The 21622-nt window shown below is 56.0% G+C and overlaps 2 protein-coding genes across 3 annotated transcripts in view; one reads left to right on the top strand and one right to left on the bottom strand.

The window, feature by feature from the left end:
* Window positions 1-3810: 3810 nt before the first annotated feature.
* Window positions 3811-8969, top strand: BBC3 (BCL2 binding component 3). Its single transcript, XM_080829429.1, has 3 exons — window positions 3811-4096; window positions 5559-5749; window positions 7868-8969. The coding sequence occupies exons 1-3, from the start codon at window positions 3823-3825 to the stop codon at window positions 7982-7984; spliced, it is 582 nt and encodes a 193-aa protein (XP_080685555.1). The 5' UTR covers window positions 3811-3822; the 3' UTR covers window positions 7985-8969.
* A 7237-nt stretch (window positions 8970-16206) lies between these two features.
* SAE1 (SUMO1 activating enzyme subunit 1) overlaps window positions 16207-21622 on the bottom strand; it is an 81111-nt gene continuing 75695 nt past the window's right edge. For both annotated transcript variants that reach the window (XM_080829250.1, XM_080829251.1), the window contains 2 exons: window positions 20789-20858; window positions 16207-17271 (listed from right to left, as the gene is read on the bottom strand). In XM_080829250.1, coding sequence (XP_080685376.1) covers window positions 17179-17271; window positions 20789-20858 — 163 coding nt within the window. In that variant the 3' untranslated portion in view covers window positions 16207-17178. The remainder of the gene's footprint in view (window positions 17272-20788; window positions 20859-21622) is intronic.

The following is a 21622-nucleotide window of genomic DNA, read 5'->3' as shown; positions in this document are numbered from 1 at the left end:
CTGGTGTGGGTGCGTTTGTGTGTGTCCCTGTAGGAGCGTCACCTAGATCAAGCTCTGTGTTCAGGTGTCCCTGTGACAGGTGTGTGCGTGTGTGTGCGCGCGTGTCCACCTGCGCCTATCAGGAAGCGTGTGTTTCCTGAGAAGCGCTCAGCCTCAGCCCGTGACTGCGTGTGTGTGCTGGGGGTGCCCGTTCCGTGGCAGTGTTGGTGAACCCAGTTTGTGGGTCTCCTGTGCTCATCGGTGTGGGCGTTTGGGCAACACAGCCCCCTTCCTCGTGTCCGTCCGTCCGCGTGTCCCGGGGACCCTGTCAGCTAGCCGGTCTCTTTGGTTGTGTCTGGGTGCGAGACTGTGCGCCCCAGTCAGCGTGGGAGCCGGCACATCCACTCCCCGGTCCAGGGGGTGCATTTGTGCGAGTGTGGCCCTGCGCCTGCGAGTGGCTCGTCGCCGTGGCCCTGTCAGCACGTGACTTTGTGTACCCTGGAGCGCCAGCCGGTCAGTCGGCGTACGCGTCTCCGGGCGCGTGTGTCTGCGGGTCCCAGTCAGTGTGTCAGTGTGTCAGCGCGTGTGTCCGGCTGTCCCGCCGGCCGAGCGGCCCCGGTCCGCACGCCTCGGTCCTCCTCGCCGCGGGCCAGGCCCCGCCCCGCCCCCGGCTGCAGGGAAACCCCCGCGCGGAGGTAGGGGGGCGCGGCGCGCGCCTGCAAGTCCCGACTTGTCCGCCGCGGGCGGGTGGGCGGGCGGGGCCGTGGCGTCACGAGGGGGCGGGGCGTGGGACCCGCCGGGCGGGGGCGGGGCGGGGCGGGGCGGCCGCCGAGCGGGCAGGGGATCCGCCGGGCGGCCTGAGACGCGGCGCGAGCCACATGCGAGCGGGCGCCTGGCGGCGGCGGCGGCGGCGGCGGCGACGGCGGCAGCAGCAGACTCGGCAGCGGGGGCCACGACGCGGACGCGCCTACAGCCCGAGCGGGAGCAGCAGCAGCCACAGCCACAGCAGCCGCCACTGCAGTTAGAGCAGCAGTAGCAGCCGCCGCAGCAGCAGCAGCCGCCGCCGCGAGCGGCACTAGGCGGGCGCGCCCTCTCGAAGGAAGCCGCCCGCCCCCCATCACCGCCCCCTCCGGCGTGTTCATGCCCCCGGGGTGAGTGTGCGCACCCCGAGTCCCCGCGGGCCGCGACTGGCCAGGCCGGGTGGGCTCCCTGGAGGAGGTGGCAGGAGTGCGCTGGGAGAGCAGTGGGAGCGCGCTGCATCCCCACCCCGTGCCTCCCTCTCTCCCCACCCTCCATCCCACGAACGACCCTGGGTTGGGGTCGCTGGGCCAGAGGCACTAAGGGCTCGGGAGCGCAGGTGCCTCAGCGGTCCGGCGGGTTTGTTTACAAACAATGGGGTGCGGGCTCGGCAGCGCCCCCTGGCGGCCAGTGCGGGCCCGGGGAAGTGAGTCGACCCCGACTGCCCCGGCCCCCGCAGTCCGGGAGGGGCGCGCGGGGGGGGGGGCGGGCGGCTTGTAGAGGCGGCCACACCCCAGGCGCGCGCCCGCTGGGGGCGGCGACGGGGGGGGGGCGGCTCGCGGGCCGTGGAGTCTGCGGCTCCTGCGGGCGGGGGCTGCGCCCCAGCAACAGCCGGTTATTGGCCCCTCGCTCGCCTGGCGGGCGGGGCGGGCGCACGTGGCGGCGGCGGGGGGGGGGTGTGCTGTGACAGCAGAGGGGGGCGTCTGGGCCCGCCGTGGGAGCGCGCGTGTGCGGGGTTGTGGATCTGCAGGTGTCTCGCCTGGGTGTGTGCATGTGTCTGGCTCCGAGTTAGTACTGGGGTCCGCAGAGGGTGGAGGTGTCAGTCCGGGGGAATGTTGGGGCTGTGGCCCATCGGGGTGTGTGCTTGAGTCTCCCCATGAGTGTTTGTGTGATGGTCTGTGTATGCCGTGCCTGAGGGCTGGGTGCTGTTTATGCGTGGTGTACCTGCGTGTGTGTGTATGTGTGTGTGTGTGTTGTGTGCTCTGTGAGAGTTGTCAGTGGGCGCTGTTTGGGGCTGATTCTCTGGGTCTGTGTTGCCTGCGTGAGCTACAGTATGTGGCTGGGGTGTTTGTGTGTTGCTTGAGTGAGCTGGGTGTGAGGGTTTGTGTGTGTGTGTCTTGCCCGATGTGCTGTTTGTGTGTGCTTGTGTGTCTTGACTGTGTGTACTGTCTGTGTCGATCTCTAGGGCATGTGTCTCAGCTAAGCGTTTGTGATGGTGTGCCTGCTGAGCGCAGTGGCTGTTTTCTGTCCAGGTGCGTGAGCACGCGTGTGTGTGTATGTGTGTGTGTGTGTGGTGGGGGGGGTTGTCTCAGTCTGTGTTTGGCTTGTGTGTCTGGCATCCGAATCTGGGAATTGAGGACTCCGTGGGGTCTGTGTGGTGCTGTCAGTGGGTGTTACTGGCAGTCCGGGGCTGTGTCTGAGCCTGTGTGTGTGTCTTGTGTGTGTGTGTGTGTGTGTGTGTGTGTGTTGGGTCTGAGGGGCTTGTCTCTGTGATCGGCTGGCTCATGTGTGTCAGGTGGGCTGCGTGTGTGGAGTGTTTATGTCGGTCACGTGAGACCAGTGTTTTCTGTGGGTGCCTGAGGTGTGCGCGCTGCCACGGCTGTGTGGGATTAGAGTTGGCTGGGGTGTGTGCGTGTGTGCATGTGTGTCCGAGGCTGACAGTTGGGGATGGTGTTTTGAGGTTGGCGGTGGAGGGTTAGCTGAGGTCTGCTCTTCGTCGTGTGTGCTGATGCATCTGGGTCTGATGACAGGAGTCTGTGTGTGCCTCACTTCCATGCGTCCCGGGGTCTGAAAGTTGGCGATGTGGGGGGCATGTTTCGGGTGTGTTGGTCTCTGTATATGTCCACGGATGTCCGTGGGGTGTTGGTATTTGTGTAAGCCCTGAGGTGTGCAGGTCTGACCTCGTGGGTATGTGTATGTGTTGGGGGGGGAGGGGCATGTGTCTGAGAAGGGGGACAGTGCCTGTGTGGTGTGTCTCTGTTTGCGATGGCTGCATTGTGCGTGTGTGTCCACGCGCATATGCACAGTGGGTCAGTGGGTTCTGACAGTTTGTGTATGTGTGTGCACAGGGATGGAGGGGCTGGGATGTGGCAGCCCATCTGCATTCTGATGGTCTGTGTGTATGTGTATGTCCACGTTTTGGTCAGGGGGTGTGTGTGTGTGTGCATGTGTGTGTCCTGTACTGGGTAGCAATCCCAGAGATCGGAACCATTTCTGTGCCAATGGGAGATGAGGTGGGAGGTCAGGCTGGCCAGTCCCAAGGGAGCCCTTACCTATGTGGCCCGTACCCTTCACCACCTCCCCCCACCCCTGCAGGAAGTAGTATTTGCCATTGAGGTCCTGCATGAGTCCGTGTGCATGGCCATCGCTGTGTTGCGGAAGTCAGCCCTACCAGCCCATGCTCTGGGTGACTCCCAGGCTGGGTGAGTTTGAGTTCTGAGGTTGTCTCCCCTCCTGCACACACACACACACACACCTGACAGACTCCTCCATCTGGGTCCTGTGTGAGCCCTTGGACTTGCTGTGAGAGCTGTCCTGTGCCTCCTTGACCGTCGTGGGCACCCATCACCACGTGCATGGGAGGCAGTCCCCACCTGGGGGGCCCTGCGACAGATCCTCGGTGGCCATCTGTCCTGTGGGGCCATGGCAACTGCGTACAGTGCCCCGTCTGGGCCCTGTGTGTTGGGAGACCTTCCCTGTACTTTCCTGCGCCCCAAAGGTGCTGGTGGCTGTGTGCAGGAGTGAGTGGGGGGTGTCCTGTGTGCCCCCTGCACTGCCTGCCTGACCGCACCCCTCTCCCCCGTCCTGCAGGCCCCAGGGAGCGCCATGGCCCGAGCACGCCAGGAGGGCAGCTCCCCGGAGCCCGTAGAGGGCCTGTCCCGCGACGGCCCGCGCCCCTTTCCCCTCAGCCGCCTGGTGCCCTCGGCCGTGTCCTGTGGCCTCTGCGAGCCCGGCCTGCCCGCCGCCCCCGCCGCCCCCGCCCTGCTGCCCGCCGCCTACCTCTGCGCCCCCACCGCCCCTCCCGCCGTCACCGCTGCCCTGGGGGGCCCCCGCTGGCCTGGGGGTCCCCGCAGCCGGCCCCGAGGCCCGCGCCCCGACGGTGAGTGCCGCCCCACATGGGCGCCCCGGGATGCGGGGAGCCAGGAAAGAGACATTGAGGAACTGGAGAAGTGGGAGCGAGCGGGGGGGGGGGGGGGGGGGGGAGGAGGTGGCGAGCTGGCCGGGCCACAGGGAGGGTGTGGCCAGTGTGGTCTTTGTGTTGCAAGAAGCAGGAAGACCGAGTGGGAGGCTGGGGGTGGGGGGAGGCGGGGTGGGAAGTCCCTCCTGGAATCTGACTGCAGTCCCCGAGTTGCAGCCCACGGCCTTTTCCGGGCCGGGGCAGCAGCTGTTTCCCAGCCCCCACCTCCCCGAGTCTGGGTCTCCTTAACCTCCCCGAGGACGATAGTTGGAGGGAGTGTGGGCAGAGCGAGAGGACTGTCACTTCGGGACTTAGCGGGTGGGGGGGTGGCCTTTTGCCTTTATCTGCATCTCGGGCCAGGGCCGTCCTCTCCGCAGTCCGGGAGGAGGAAGGAGAGGGGGAGGGGCCATTGTGTGGGGAAAGTGGGGGTGGGGGAGGCCAGAGTGGGAAAGTGAGTCTTGGGGAGGGAAGGGTTAAAGGTCCCCTGCCGGATGGGCTGTTAACCCTGTGGTGTCCTGCCAGCCCCATCCCGGCCTACACGCTCGATGGCAGGGAAGATCGTCCCGCTTTCCCTCTCCACCCCAACCCCTCACCCTGTCCCTGGAGCCCGGGGAGATCAGGGGAGAGAAAACTTCCCCGGCTGGGCTCCCCAGTAGCAGAGGCAAGAGGGGACCCGATTTCAAGACCACAGGCACAGCTGTGGAAACTGAGGCCCCGATTTTAGGCCTGAGGATCCCCCTCGCCAGGACCTGGTGTGGCTCTGGAGGGAGGCAGATACTGCGGGGCGGCCCAGAAGGGGTGGGGCAGGAAGGCATATCCCGAATCCCAGCCCCCCAGGCCCGGGCTCGCTCGGAGGCAGCCAGTCTGGCCTTCTGGTCTCCGTGCCCCTGCCACATCCGGGGGTGTGGCTTCGCTGTGGTTGGACACCAGAGGGCAGGAGACCTGAGGCTTGTGACTGCATGTAGTCAGTCGCCGTATCCCTATGTGACCTTGGGCCACTTCTGAGGGTGGGCCTCAGTTTCCCCATCTGTTAAGTGGAGCAGGCAAAATTTGGTCCCGTTTTGGAATAGTTGGGTCGGATAAGAGGGAGACTTCCAGACTAACACGGGCAGTGGGGGAGGGGGTAAGCTGGCTAGCCAGGTAACCCGGAGAGAGGCCTCCCCAGGACCTCCTCTTGCTTTCTGGCGCCTGGGGAGCGGAAGCGGAGAAATCTGGCTTTTGGAAGGGAAAAACGGAATCGCTAGAAATGAGGCGGGGAGCAGAAAGGATATTGGGAGGCTGGAAAAGGGAGAAGCGGGCCCTGGCTAATTGGTCCCTCGGGGCCGCCTCAGGCCCGACAGGGGTGGTGTGCTGACCACGCCCCCCCCTCCCCGGCTTTTCCCAGGTCCTCAGCCCTCACTCTCGCCGGCGGAGCCGCACCTGGAATCGCCGGTGCCCAGTGCCCCGGGGGCCCTGGCGGGCGGCCCCACCCAGGCAGCCCCGGGAGTCCGGGGGGAGGAGGAGCAGTGGGCCCGGGAGATCGGGGCCCAGCTGCGGAGGATGGCGGACGACCTCAACGCGCTGTACGAGCGGCGGGTGAGTGCTGGGGGCGGGGTAGACGGCAGGTGGGACTTCCCGCCCCGGAGGGGGCTGCGGGCGGGCCCCGCCAGATGTGCGGCAGCTGCTGCCCGGCGCGGCGGGGTCGCGCTGGGGACAGGCAGGTGGGAGGGGCGGCGGGCCCGCGGACCTGCCGAAGGGCCCGCGCCGCGGCGGCTGGCGCAGGCCGGGCCAGGGCCGGGACCGCCTCGAGCGCCGCGGCGCGCCCGCGGCCCGCGGCCGCGGGGACTGAGGGCGGCGCTCGGCGGAGCGGCTCATATATCCCGGGCTATTTATAGCCGGTGAGTCAGCAGCGGCGGCGCGGCCGCGCCCGCCCCTCCCACCCGCCGGCGCGCGCGGCCGGCAGCGCGCCACACAGCTTCCCGGGCGGCCGGGGGGCTGGGGGCGGGCCGTGGAGCCCCGCCCCCGCGGGAGGCCCCGCCCCCAAGTCCGCGGCTCGGCCTCTGATTAAGACAAAATCTTGGGAGCTTATGGCGTAGAACAGAGAATAACAAATATCAGGGCGCCGAGCACCCAGCTCTGTCCAATCTGAACATTACACCCGCGCTGCTTGCTTATTGAAAGAAAAACAAAACCCGGATGTTGTCAAGCCCCTCGCTCCCCCCACCCCCACCCCCTTCTCCTTTCCAAAGGAAACCTCTCAAGTTGGCGTGTCCCATGACTCCGCAGGTGTTGATCCCTCTACAAACTAGTGATCAGGTCGCAAACAATGCTTAGGTTGGCGGGATGTTTTTGGGCTTCATATACGAGAGTGCTCGCTTCGGCAGCACATATACTAAAAATGGGCTTCATATACGAGATATGGTGTGTTTTTCTCCAAACTTTTTCCCTCCTGTATTAGGCTTTGAGACCGATCCGTGTGGGCAAAGCGTTTTCGCTGTTTATGTAGCGTTCTGTTGGATCAACATATAGTATCCTTGTTCATTTTCTCATTGATGGATATTTAGGATTTAAAAAAAGAATGCTTCAAATTTCATTGGCTTGTTTTTTGTTCGTTTTGGTTTTGGTTTCTTCCTGAGGATACACATTTTCGGTGCACTTGTGTGTACCCCACAGTACAGACGTGGGGTGCTCGGCTTTACCTGGTGATTGCTAGCTTGCTCCCAGAGATGACTGTGCTGGGCAGCACCCCAAAGCAGGGAAACACTGGCAGGCTTTCCAGCTGATGCCATTCTGACATGCCCCCTTTGCTACCTCCCAGCTTCGAGAGTTGGTGGGGAGTAAGGAGAGGGCGGGGATTGGTACAGGGCATCCCACAGCCTGGCACCCACTAGGGTCATAAGGATGGTTTATCTGACTTTGTTCTCATCGGTCGGAGGAGCTTCCCATCCTTTTAGGGAGATGAGACCAGGGGGGCTCTGCCTGTTAGCAGCAGGCCTGGCCCTGCACTCGGGATAGGGAGTGGGAGAGAGCTACAGCTTACCTTTCCTTTGTACTGGCGGGGTGTGGGGGGGTCTTTTCTTCCATGTGGCTTCCTTCGTTCTCACTTGCCTAGCAATGTGGAACTGAGAGGGTCCTAGAGCCACCGCAAGCCTTCATCCTGTCGCTGGAAAGAGGGCAGGGGTTAGCTTTGCCTGCACAGATTTCCGTGCAGCCTCAGCACAGAAGGTGAACTGTTGTTCCCAGGGCTTGTCCTTCCACGGATCCTTCTAGAATCACTGAGACTATAGGCTCCCTGCTCCCTTCTCTGTCACTTCCCAGCCTTTGAGGGGAGGGCAGGACAGTCTGCCATCCAGCCGCCCCCCAATCCTGCCAGCCCCCACCCTGGCTGATTTTGGTCCAGAGACTAGGGGAGCACTTGCTGGGCTCAGGCACTGTGCTGAGGACACTGGGTCTGCGACCTTGCCGTCCATCCTCTTCTGTTCTAGATGAGGATGCTATCCTCCCTTGAGGAGGGAGTCCTCCCTGACTTGGACCCTGGTGGGGGGAGGAGCTGGGATATGGACCCAGTCAGCAGTGGTAGTGCCCACCGCTGAGGGCTGGTAGCTCACCCTTAGGAACCTGCCTCCCTCATCCTGGCCCTTGGGCCTAATCACCCATGCGCCCCTGTCCCCCTGTTGGAAGCCCACTCTAACTTCCTCTTCTCCCTCTCCCTAGAGACAAGAGGAGCAGCAGCGACACCGCCCCTCCCCCTGGAGGGTCCTGTACAATCTCATCATGGGACTCCTGCCCTTACCCAGGGGCCGTGGAGCCCCAGAGATGGAGCCCAATTAGGTGCCTGCACCCGCCCGGTGGACGTCAGGGACTTGGGGGGCAGGACCCTCCCACCTCCTGATGCCCTGGCCAGCGCGGGGGACTTTTTCTGCACCATGTAGCATACTGGACTACCAGCCCTGCCTGTCCCAGGGGCGGGCCAGGGCCGCCACTCCAGCCCGAGTCCCGGCCTAGCCTGGGGACACTGATGGAGATGTGGACTCCTGGGTCCCTGGCTGGGAAGCCAGGGGAGAGAGGGCTGACGGACTCAGCGTCTGAAGGCAGCGGTGACGGAGAGGGTGGGGACGGAGCCACCCGCCTCTGCCGCCCACCACCATCTCAGGAAAGGCTGCTGGTGCTGGCTGCCCGTTCCAGCTGCAGGGGTGACACTGGGGCGGGGGGGGGACCTCCCTCCCAGTGCTCCTTCACTTTGGGCCTAGCCTCAGGCCCCTGGTGCTTCCCCCCCTCCTCCTGGGGAGGGGGCCCGTGAAGAGCAAATGAGCCAAACGTGACCACTAGCCTCCTGGAGCCAGAGAAAGGGGTGGGTCTGATGGCTGCCCCAGCCCAGCGCCCAGCCATCTTCCCTGAGCCAGCCGGCGGGTGGTGGGCATGCCTGCCTCACCTTCATCTGGGGGTGGCCAGGAGGGGCCCAGACTGTGAATCCTGTGCTCTGCCCGTGACCACCCCCCGCCCCCATCAATCCCATTGCATAGGTTTAGAGAGAGCACGTGTGACCACTGGCATTCATTTGGGGGGTGGGATATTTTGGCGGAAACCGCCCCAGCCTTAGTCCCCAGGGCGAAGCGCTGGGGGGAAGATGGGGAGTCAGGGAGGGGGGGAAATCGCAGAAGAGGGAGGAGTCTGGGAGCGGGGAGGGATGGCCCAGCCTGTAAAATACTGTATATGCGCTGCTGTAGATACCGGAATGAATTTTCTGTACATGTTTGGTTAATTTTTTTTGTACATGATTTTTGTATGTTTCCTTTTCAATAAAATCAGATTGGAACAGTGGATACTCTTTCTGCTTGCTTTCCCCACGGCATGGTCTGGTCCAAGCCTCCATGACCCCTCTCTGGGACGAGGTGGGAGGTGGGAGAGGCAGTCCACCCACAGAGCCCATCAGGCTCTCCAGCTGTATCCAAAGGGAGGCCAAGGAGCACAGGCACCACTGCATACACCCGGCCTCCATGCATCCCTACACAACTCCCTGGAAAAGCAAAGCCCTAGGAAGGCGGAACTTCGTTTTGTCTTGTTTAAGAGTTCAAGTCATCTTCACACCCCACGTGGGTTTCGAACTCGCAAGCCTGAGGCCAAGAGTCCACGCACCACTAGTGGAGTCAGCCAGGGCCTCAAAGGCAGGGGGTGGGTTTCTCTGGTGCTTTATCCTCACTTTATCCCCACTGGATAAAGAACATCCCGGAAGCTTCATGTTTGGGGAATGAATGAATGACCTAGAACTTCTAAAGAAGCACCACCAGGAGTCCTGGGGCGCGTGTCAGCCATGAGGCTGACCTCGTCCCCGCCCTCACGGACAGAGAGCACCTCAAGCTATGACCCTTCTCAAGGATCGGGGCAAATGGGCACGATTACTTTGGAAAGGAATCCGGCAAAAGCTTGTCAAGCAGGGGATGGGCAGTATCTGTGCCAGCAACTGGCTTCCTGGGTACCCTCCCTTAGAAATGCATGGGCACGAGTGTCCAAAGGCTGGCAACTCAAGAAAACAACTCTACGTCTCCAGCAGCAGTAGAAAGGGTCTCAAGTCTGCTCTAGGCATGCAACAGAATAATCGGCAGGGGGTGTCCGGAATGAACTAGAACTCTACCCATAAATAACAAGTAACAGTGAGAAAACAACAACAACAACAACAAAACAACAACAACAAAAAAACTCAGGTGGCAAAATGGTGGCAGGTACCTGGGTGTTATTATATTATTCTCTGTATTTTCAGTCGGGACTTAAACGCTGTGCACAGAGGCCAAGGGTAGGGGCGTTCACACCCAGCCGTCTGTCTGGCTGCTCCCTGGAAGAGAATGCTTCCCACGTGGGCAACCCAGGGCTTCCCCTTTCCAGGAACAGTTCGTGGAATCACTGATATGGCGGAATCAGGTCTATCGATTTTATTATTTGTTTTCCCTTTTCGTTCCGGTTTCCGCTCTCCTGCCTTCTCTTGGATTATTTGAATACTAGTTTCCAGTTCTTTTTGAGATTTCGCTCTCAGTAGTTCAGTCTCTAGTACTGCTCTAGGGACGACGCCCGCAGGTGCACCCTTTCTTGGTCTGTCTGGAGTCCGGATGGTGTCATTTCACTTCCAGCGGAATCCGCCACCACTCAGGCCACGCGTCCTTGCCACTCCTCCCACTGTTTTGTGCTGTCGTTGTCACACGGCTTACATCTCCACTCACAAACCCCTCATGGCAATGGCATAACTTTTTTTTTTTTAAAGATTTTATTTATTTATTTGTCAGAGAGAGTGAGCGAGCACAAGCAGGCAGAGTGGCAGGCAGAGGCAGAGAGAGCAGCAGGCTCCCCGCTGAACAAGGAGCCCGATGTGGGACTCGATCCCAGGACTCTGGGATCATGACCCGAGCGGAAGGCAGCGGCTTAACCGGCTGAGCCACCCAGGCGTCCATAACTTTTTCTTTAAGATTTTATTTATTTATATGCTAGAGATCACAAGTAGGCAGAGGCAGGCAGAGAGAGGGGGGAAGCAGGCTCCCTGCTGAGCAGAGAGCCCGATGCAGGGCTCGATCCCAGGACCCTGAGACCATGACCTGAGCCGAAGGCAGAGGCTTAACCCACTGAGCCACCCAGGCGCCCCCCACTTTTTTTTTTAATAATTAAAAAAATTTTTTATAAACATATAATGTATTATTAGCCCCAGGGGTACAGGTCTGTGAATCGCCAGGTTTACACACTTCATAGCACTCACCATAGCACATACCCTCCCTAATGTCCATAACCCCACCACCCTCTCCCAACCCCCCTGGCCCCCGCAACCCTGTTTGTTTTGTGACATTAAGAGTCTCTTATGGTTTGTCTCCCTCCCGATCCCATCTTGTTTCATTTATTCTTTTCCTACCCACCAAGCCCCCCACGTTGCATCTCCACTTCCTCGTATCAGGGAGATCATATGATAGTTGTCTTTCTCCAATTGACTTATTTCTCTCAGCATAATACCCTCTAGTTAAATCCACGTCGTCGCAAATGGTAAGATTTGTTTCTTTTGATGGCTGCATAGTATTCCATTGTATGTATGTATGTATATGTATGTGTATGTATGTGTATATATTAAGATATATACCACATTTTCTTTATCCATTCATCTGTTGATGGACATCTAGGTTCTTTCCATAGTTTGGCTATTGTGGACATTGCTGCCCCCCCCCCTTTCTAAAAGATTTTATTTGAGAGAGAGATGAGAGAGAGAGAGACAGCACAAACAGGGGAAGTGACAGGCAGAGGGAGAAGCAGGCTCCCTGCTGAGCAGAGACATCCCCCCCCCCAATGCGGGACTCGATTCCGGGACCCTGAGATCATGACTTGAGCTGAAGGCAGACGCTTAACTGAGTGAGCCACCCAGGTGACCCATAACTTTTGCTTTAAAATCATATACATTTTAAAGAAATGAAGCAGCTAGATAGTCTTTAGCAATCTTTCCGGTTACCATTTCTTCACGCAGCCTGAGTTCCAAGTTTCTCCTGGGATAATATCCCGAACGCCTGAAGAACTCCCATTAGCATTTTGTATAGTGTCTTTCTGCCAGTGACAAGTTCTCTTAGTCTTCTTTTATCTGAAAATACTTGTTTTCACTGGCTATAAAATTCTGGGGTCATTTTCTTGAATCACGGTTGCCCTGCTTATAGTATGTTGTTTCTGCCAGCTGCTTTCAAGACTTTATTTGAAAAATCTTTGTCTCTTTTTGAGACTGGAGAATTCCCATTAATATATTTCCAGCACACGGAGTCTCTCATCCCCATTCTATTAGGTCTACCAGTGGATCTTTAGAATCACAGATACTGTATTTTCAGTGTTAGAACATCCATTTTGATCTTTAACATTTTTCTATTTCTCTGCTGAGATTTCCTATTTTTCAACATTACACTTTTACCTCAATGAGCACAGTTGTAATAACTGCTTTAGAGTCCTTGCCTGCTAACTCCAGCACTTGGTTTTTTGTTGTTGTTGTTAACATGGGGCTTGAACTCACGACCCCGAGATCAGGAGTCGCATGCTCCACCCACTAAGCCAGCCAGGTGCCCCCTTAACACTTGGGTTCTCTTGGTCATCTTGTCTCTTCCCTTGAGAATGAGTCATGTTTCCCTAATTCTATGTGTATTAGGTAATTCTGCCTTGTGTCCAGATGTATGTTAATGTTGTAGACGTTCTGGATTCTGTTATATTCCTCCAAAGAAATGTGAAAGGTCTTGCTGTAGGGATATTTGTATTTGCTAGACTCAACTTACTGCAGGGGGTAACGGTGTAAATCTGGATCGCTTCAGCCCTGCTTGGAGTCGGCCCCACAGGTCCACAGCCTGGTGGTCAGCAAAAGACTTGGTCACTTGGGGGAAGGGACCCTCCCTGGCGTTCTCCTTTCCAGTTGCTGTGGTTCCTCTAGGCTCTGTCCTCTGGTTCTTCAGGCCAGGGAGACAGCTGGTTTTCTACCCGAGCCTTGGCTGCCCGGTGCTGTGCCGGGACTGCAGCCCGCCCTCGGGGTGCACACACCGGAAATGAACACAAACCAGAAAACTCACCCTGTGGTGAGCTCTTCTTGCAACTTTCAACTCACCCTCTCCCCCAAATCCACCTGCTTTCGAGCACTCTCCAGAGCCTTCCAGTAGTTTCGGGGTTTTTTTGTTTTTGGCATTTTGTCTAGAATATACAGTTTATTTGCGGAGGGGTGGGGGTGGTTGTCTGTTAGAAACTTACTCCACCACACCAGAAACAGAGCTTCTGTATTTTGACAGACCTAGACCTATTTTTTTTTTTTTTGGCTCCCCACCGAGCAGAGAGCCCAATGTGGGACTTGATCCCAGGACCCTGAGATCATGACCTGAGCCGAAGGCAGAGGCTTAACCCACTGAGCCACCCAGGTGTCCCTAAACCTATTATTTTTTAGGGTTGAAAGTGGAGAACCCTACTCCGCTACACAGGGTAGATGGAAAGAGCCAGAGACCCAGGGACAGTCCAAGTCAGTGACGGCCATAATTTATTTGCAAAGTCCACAGGACTCTGATAAAAGAAAAGAAGGATCAGTTCTTCCAGGGGGAAAGGAAACACGTAAAGTCATCTCTGCTGGCCTTCTCTCTTGGAACCAAGATGCCGAGTGGTTCCCTGACTTAGCAAAGCAGATGCTCAGAACACCTGGCAAATGAGGTCCAGAGCCGAACCTCTGCCACTGGTAAACTGTGACCCCCCCAGCAAACTAATCCCAACTTGACTGGCATTCCTCAGCTGCCTCCAGTAATTCCACTCTGCAATGGTTGCTTCTGGAAGGGAGAGATTTACTTTTCATTGTTCATGTTGCGTCTTCCTTCCTTAAAAACTATGCCTGTGTGTCTTTGTAAACCTTTCAATTCTGCACTACGCACACCTATTACCTATCCAAACAACAAAGTTTATGTAAAAACGCTACCACGCCAGACTTTTGGAAAGAAGCAACATCAAGTGCATTTATACACTCTGTACATAACCATGGCCTCAGGCTTTGGGGAGTCTTTCCCAAGTGTGTGCAAAGGGAACCAGCTCAATGTCACTCAACAGCAGACTGATCAAACAGCTTACGGTTCATCTGTGGTTTTGGAATTCAATGCCCAATGCACTGACAAGGATCTCCAAGACACAGTGAGAAAAGGCAAGTTGCAGAGAAAGTTATGCATAATAGCAGCTAACACGGAGCACCTTCTCCTCAAAGAATGTATTCATTCGACCCCCACGTTAACACGTTGCTATTACCCCGTTTCACACATGGGGCAACGGAGGCACAAAAAGGTCACTTGCCCAAGGTCACATAGCAAGTCGTATGGTCTGGGCTTAAACCTGACAGTCTGGAAAGATTCACTGTCAAACGCTGCCAAGAGTGAGCTCTGGGAGGTATGTATGAAAGTGGATACAGCTAACATATCCAAAAAGCATCTCACATTTCTCCCCAAAATCCTGAGTTTAGCTAGGAAGTCAGCTGCTCCCACTACGTGGCCGATGTTGAGCTGCCAGGCCCTATGAGGCAGCGGGGAGGGATCTTTTCACCCCTATATGTGTGTATTACTTGAACATTTTACTATGAGCTTAAAAACAGAATCTACCTGTCCTTCTGCATCCAGCTGGAGGCCCTCCGTCCACACGTGGGCCACCTGGTCCTGCCTGTTACGTTTTCAGTGGCGACTACTAGATCTCAGAACCTTGGGAAGGTAAAGCGCGAGTCTCTGACAAGTACGGGTGCCACTAAGTAAATGTCCCCTGAGTGTCTTGTGGAGAAGCGTCCCCATCAGCCCACATTCTGCCCCTTCCTTGTTGGGGGAGGTTGCTCCCCCTTCTGCAGTATGAGCACGACAGCAGCGTTGGCCCCCACGGGGCTGCTGTGAGGGTTCAAACAATTTAGCTGAAGTGCAGGCATTCTGAAAGGGGCCAGGCAGGCGTGCGAGCAAAAGTGTTAGCTATTATTAAACTCTTTTGACTTGCCAACTCCAACCTAAGCCTCCATTTTTCCATCTACAAAGGGCAAACAGGATATACCTCAACAGACACACACGTTTGTATTTACCAAAACATACGCAAGAAACTGACAAGCGCCTACACTGTAAAGGGAAACCACAGGAACATGGGGCTCTGATGGGACTGAGAGCTTTTTAACGTTGTCATGTTCTACCTTTGCATGTTATTTTTTGCTTTTTTCTTTTTTTCGAGTAGCACCTATTCCACTAAAATGTTTTGAGGCTTCAACTTAAAAGGGTTTGGATACTATATATCACCCTCAGACAACAGAAGTCGGGTACGGAGCGGAGAAACCTGGCAGCCCCAAAGGCAGCCCCCCTCATCTGGAAACTCGAGCATCCCGAAAATATTTGTTACCTTCACAGATTAGATCCTCCTTCCCAAGTAGCTACGAATCTCCTGGAGGTGTGAGAAACCACCGGACGATCACTGTGCTCTTCCTGGAGACTCGGCGAAATCTATTTTTACGATAATATGAACGTGTAACATGGGAGAATATGAAATTTGAAGAAATGAGAATAAAGACCGTTCTCGCCTGGGGCTGGCAGCTTCCAGCGCCCACCCCAGATTTCCAAGGGGTCTTTTCCGATGACTCGATTTCTGCCATGAAAGGTACAGGGGTGGAAAAGTTTGAGAAGCTTCCGGGAAGATTCTATGATGACAATTTTGTTTTTATCCATCCAGACCCACCTGCTCCCCCTTGTGACCAAGGCCCCACACAGCAAAGTATCTGTCAAAGAAAGGGTGAGAGTCATGAATTGCTAAAGACACTGCCCTTGGTGCCCCTGAGTTGACACTGACAGGGTCAGGAAAGGGGCCCCTCCAGAAACACAGTCCTAGCCTCACCCAGGGAGGAGGAGAGGGGACCGAGGGAGGGTCAGGGAATTAAGTGCCTCCTCCCTGTGGAGACCTATTTTTTTCTTTTCTTTTCTTCTGCAGCAGGACTGAAACAGGAAAGGAGGGGAGTTTGTTCGAACTGGCCAGACTCACAGCTCACACAATTTTACAAGAAAGAGAAACCCCAGGATGATGGTGGGAGCTGGAGCACGTGCAGGCTGTCGACTCAAGACAAACCCACCATCCCGAACCAGTGAAAGCTTTGACCCCTGCAAGCCATGGGACTTGCGGCACATGACTGAAGTGTCACTTAACTTTCATACGGAGCCCCTGCCCACTTGGACTGCGCACAGGGCCTGCTGCACAGGGGATCCCCATGGAAGGCAGCATCAATATCACATCTTTTACTTCTTCCCCATTAATTTAATTCTTGTCACCGAGAATAGCCACTATTGAACTGAATTAGTCACGAGACAGTTGGAACGAGACGCTTCTACGCACTCTAGAATTTGAGCCACCTGACTCTTGCTGCATTACCCAGAAAAACAGTGGCAGGAATGGTGACGGAGGGGAGGAATCTCTGAGTCACACTGAAGCATCCAGTGATTTTTCTTTAGGTTAGAAAAGACTACTGATAGGATCACTCCCTCATCACGGGAAGACGCTTGTAATGTGGAAAAATAAATAAATAAACAAATCCTAAAGCAAATAACTTTATTTCTATCATTCCTTCTTAAAGAACCAAGAAAACGTAGAAAATATAAAAAACACACAAACAGCTGCAATCCAGGGGGGTAAAGGAAGGACTGACACAGCCCTCGAAAGCAACGGGCTCCAGGACAATCTGAGTTGCATCAGGGATGGGGGGTGGACGGGGCTATGGCAAGACAGGCTCCTATGTCCTAGCTGGGGCCCCAATACCTCAGAATCCTCAGGAGGTGACACCCTGGAATCTGCCTTTTTAAAACAAGTCTTCCCGCTAATACCCACTTTACAAGGTCTCGCCCTAATGCCCAAGGGAACTCTGGTAACATTTCCTCTCTTCCAAAATCAGGCTGAAACCCAACTAATCCTGAACTAAAACTCAAGAACAGCACACCAGATGCCACCTGTTGTTTTTCAGGATCTCAAACTCTGGAGGAAACACATTCCACTTGCCCTGTCTTTCCCCCTCTGGGGCACCTGTCAGCATGTGGAACTGTGGCTCCGCTAGTGCTTCACCCGGCCCGGCCTCGTTCCCCACCTGGAGTCATGCTCTTCGCTGTATGACATCAGGCAGGGAGTAAGTCCAAGGAGGTGGCGAGAGGATCCCAAGCCACAAGGCGTGCCTGTTCCCGGCAGGCGTCTCCTGCAGAAGCTCGGAGGGCTGGCGATGCCGTGGTGGCCCCAGGACAGGGGGATGCGTCAGAGGGGGCGTACAGGTGACGGCCGGCACGCAGCCAGCGACGGTGCGGGAGTGGAGACGCCGGTTCCTACGCCCCCTGCTGAGCAGCTGCCGGTGCTCAGAAGTCGCACATCTGTACAAGCTCATTACTCGCGGGAAATGGTTTGTACTAGTCCAGTGGCCTCACGTTCCCCCCGCCTGGAGCAGCCTTCATCGGGGGGAGGGGACAGGGCACACGTGCGGTCAGGCTGCAGGTCAGTATCTCCAGGGTGGCCAAGTCTTGGGTTCACTTGGGGCCGAGGCACTCCACAATCCCACTGCCCTTCATGCCATCAAAAAAGAAGAAGTTGTTGTGAGGAGGGTCCCTTTGAGACAGGGCCTGGGAAGAAAAACAAGACAAGGGTTCAGCTCAGATGCTTTCAAAAAAAAAGAACAAGAAAAAAGAAAAAGCCCTCAAAAACCAAATCTTCTAGAACTTGGCAGCAGTCTTCAACAGAGGCTGATTTTGCTCCCCAGTGGGTCACTGGCTACGTCTAAGCCACGACCGTGACTGCCACGTCTCTCTGCGCTGTCCCCGATCACTCGTGTCTCTGGACACATCGTTTAGCCTCTCTGAACCTCATTTTCCCCGCGTAAAATGAAAACAGCACATGTACTGTCCTCGGCATTAAGAGAGATGCCGCTCCTCAGCCATGTGAAACGACGCCCCACCTGGAGCAGCGCCGTGCGAGCGGCCGGAGTAGTTGCGCATGGCTGTCCGACCGAGGACGGCGGCGCCCCATCAGCTTCGGGACACACTGGAAGAGCCAGGCGCGGATCTTCCAGAAGGAGACATGCTGCCTGCCTTCGTCTGCATGACAGGCCAGGGCTGGGATCCAGAGAACCTTAGAGGTGCTGTTTAGCCTGGAAATGGTGATTATCTTGTGGGGTTAACAGCAGCACAGGGCACTTTAAAGGTGGAGCTAGACGTCCTGAAATCACGGGCTGAATCATGTGTGTACATGTGTGTACTGGAAAAAGGATTCATGGGTGTCAGTGAGTTTTCTAAGAGGTTCTTAATTCAAAAAGGGCTGCCATTTAAAGACGAGGACGTCGCCCAAGCGCGCCGCTGGGCAGGATTCAAAGGCCTGTCATTCACGGGGCAGGACTGCTTCTACAAGGTTAGGAATGCACTCCAAACACCCTGAACCTCACTTTGAATCGAGCGCCAATCTCAACCTGTTTCTTCCTCTGTAAAACGGGAGCAATTATACCTCCTTCAAGTGTTATTCATCCATCCATCCATGGAAAACTTCTAGAGCATCTACTCTGTGCCCGGTATCCTAGCAGGTACTGAGGCTTCTGAGGCACGGTTAAGACAGAGGCCCACTTCTCTGGGCTCACATGCAAAAAGGCAAATCAACAGCACGTGCCTGCTACAGTTTTTGGTGAACATGAGACGCGATCAAGTTTGTGATGCGTCTGGGACATGACAATTCTCCAAAAGTGCGAGCTGCCATGACCACCAGGAACCAGGGGTCCCTTACCACAATCTGAGGACCCCAAGCACCCAGCCAGGTGGAAGGGCCCAAGAGCCCACAGTCAGAACTCCTAGACCAGTTACAGGACATGACACAGTGGAAGCCAGTAGGGCCGCCGCCACCACCGTCAGCGCTATACTGCAGACTGGGAGGCCTGGCGGGGACAGTGGGAGACAAAAGGAGGACTGACACCTAAGGAAGCATGACAGGACAGGGGATATGGATGGAGTATGTGGTGTCAGGAATGATGGAAGGAAGAAAACAAAGAGGATTCGGAGGGAAGGGAGTTACGTTTGCCCTCCGTCCCCTAGTTTACTTGTTACGGATGGTCAGATGGTCCTCAGGAGAGGGGGAGGGTCCTGCGGCCCTCAGACTGTGGGACCCTGGTGCCAGCTGGCTGAAGGCCGAGTCGTGTTCAGTAAGGGGCGGGGGTGGCGGGGACAAGACATCAGGCCAGGGGGTGAACATGGGGCAAAAGGTAAAGTGCTTCCCAAGCAAGATGGGGGTAGGGGGAGATTCCAAACACACCCAGCAACCAAGAATGCAGAGTCCTCTGGCTGTCTGGGATAAACAGAAACAAGATGCGGGTAACAGCTGTCCCCAGCAGGCAGGAAGGAGGGGGCCGCATTAGAGGTTAGGACTGGGACGCAGGGAAGCCACCGCAAACAATGGGGTCAAGGCCAGCCGCCCTGACCCTTAATCTCCATCCCACATGAGAATCGCAGGGAGCAGCTTCTTGGTGAGAGGTACGATGTGGGGCTGAAGGCACAAAGATAGTGTCCAGGTCCATGCAGACAGCGCCTCAAGCACGAGGGCCGAGCAGCGAAGGGCACAGGCCCAGAGACCAGACTGCCTGGCCTCGGATCCCGGCTCTGCCACTTCTCTGTACCTTGGCTCTCCCTTTATGTAGCGGGTGCTCACAGAAGTCCTACCTCAAAGGGCTCTTGTGAGGAAAAGACAAGTGTACCCTTGTGAAGAATACAGAGTAGGCATTTCAGTAAGCGCTGTTACTGTTTTTGTCACTGCAGGCTACAAAAATGAGTGTGTTCCCTTATGACTCTCCCATCATGGCGCTCCTTCCTCCTGAGTCTGTCCACAGGCGGCCTCAGAATCCTTCTCCACAGTCTCCTGAGCAGCCACAGTGGACCCCTCAGACTGGGCACAGGATGTTCACAGCAGTCTGAACTAAGCAGAAGGCATGAGCAAGGAATCCGGTGTGGCCATCGCATCCCTCTCTCCTTCTCCCTCTGAGTCTCCCTGGGGCTCTAGTCCCTATTCCCTATGACATAGAAAGCTGGATTTAGGGAGAGAATCTGGTCCAGAGAAAAGGATCAGGAGAGACAGAAAGAGAGAGAAAGAAAGAGAAAAGAGCCTTAAGGAAGGCAGGACTATCAAACTGAGTCAAATGTCTCCAGAGCAAATTTATTGACTTCAAGACAGAGTAGCGAGAGCTGGATCTCCAAATGGTCCCTGTGAACTCAAACGCGTCATATAAAGGAGCATGGAAAATCACTTAACTAGGCACGACTCTGCTCCATGAAAGAAAAGGCAAACCATCATCGCAAATCTAGCGAAGCCGTCGAGAACCTACGAAAGGCAGACTGAGTGTCTTTGGGCAAATATCAAAGCCCCAAAGAAAGTATCTGGGGACATGCTATAATTCTGACAACCAAAATGTTCCAGAAGAGACTCAAAAGGCTGGCCGTGCTCGTTATTGGTTATGTGAGCCCAAGTGAAATATTTCGCTTCTGAGAGGGACGATGACACCAAACCAGTGTGGTCAGAGGTCACCCTCTCCGGAGCCTTGCGGGGCTCCTGGGACAGTACACATGCCCACTGGTACTGGGTGCCTGCCCCCTCTGAACACACACCCCGGCTGTGTGCATCAACGGGAGGGAGCTCTGATGCCGCGGTCACAGACAGAGAAAAACCACATGAAGTAGGAGTAAAGAGCACAGGTTTTGGTGCCCATCTCCAGGCCTCAGTGTCCCCCCAACCTTTAAATGGTGATCATGACAGTATCCATTTCACAGAGCTGTGAGAAGCAGAACACACGGCACATCCATAAGCACCACGGAGCTCACGACTATAGTCCGGGGAGAGTCTGCAGGCAGGACCTGAAGGACACCGTGCCCAGCTCTGGGCTCAGCACAGAGTAGACGTGCAGAGATCACCTGCCAGATGCTCAACTGGATGGGCTAGAGAGAAGAGGACAACGTGCAGAAGCGAAGAAAGGAAAAAGGCAGGGCACGAAATGAGAATGACTGGGCTCGGAGAAACCAGGCAGCCCTCTGAGGCGGCCGTGGGTTCTCCCCGTTGGCGCACGGACAAGGCCATGGTGGAGCAACGATCTTCGGCTCCAAAGGGTCTCTTTACCTTCACAATTTCCTGGGCCAAGATTCCTCCAACCACTGCACACACCGGGGCCATCTCAGAGAAGCAGTACCTAGAAGAGAAGACAAATGAACTGGAGCCCCGAGGAACAGGAAGGCTGGGAGGACATCTGACAAAGGTCGGTAGTGGGCTTGCCTGAATGGAAAACACCTCCTAGCAGGAGGAGTCAGTTCAGATACCAATCCTAATGCTGGCACCGAGGCATGAAAACGAAATCTGCTCCAGGAGGTAGCTGGGAAAGACCCCTGAACCTTGCAAGGCGGGCACAGATTGTTTCAGTTTTTTGTTTAAGTTACAATTTTTTTGTTTAAGTTAAAGGACAGACTATATCCGTGCTTCCTAAAAATAAGGTCCAACAAATATCAGATGTTTCAGTGCCCCGGTCACATTCTCGCAATTCTCTTCTTACCCGCAATGGGCAGTGGGCTTCTATCTGCCATTCCCAGACAACTGTCAGGGAGAAGGCCTGTGTTAACATGCAGGAGGCATGGGAAATCTGGGGCCTGTAATGAAGCATGGGGGCACAAAGCCTCTGCTACTCACAGATACACCAACCCTTGTGGGCTGGGATGGGGCATCCAGAGGACAAATCTTAGCTAATACCGTCATCTGCCCCTCCAAATCACTGCTCCTGGGCAGGACAACCCACTTCCACCACCTCCCCAGAGGAAGTGAATTCTGCCAGTTCCCAGCACTGAACACAGAAGGTATTTTTAAAATGAGCAAAGTGGAACACAGAGAAATTAAAGGGAAAGCTTCCCTAAGGAATCCTACCACTGGAAGACACCTCCAATCTTCCCAATGTGGTAAACACCC

Source organism: Martes martes (assembly GCF_963455335.1).
Source record: "Martes martes genome assembly, chromosome: 17".
NCBI lineage: Eukaryota > Metazoa > Chordata > Mammalia > Carnivora > Mustelidae > Martes > Martes martes.
This window is presented reverse-complemented; position numbering and strand designations above follow the sequence as displayed.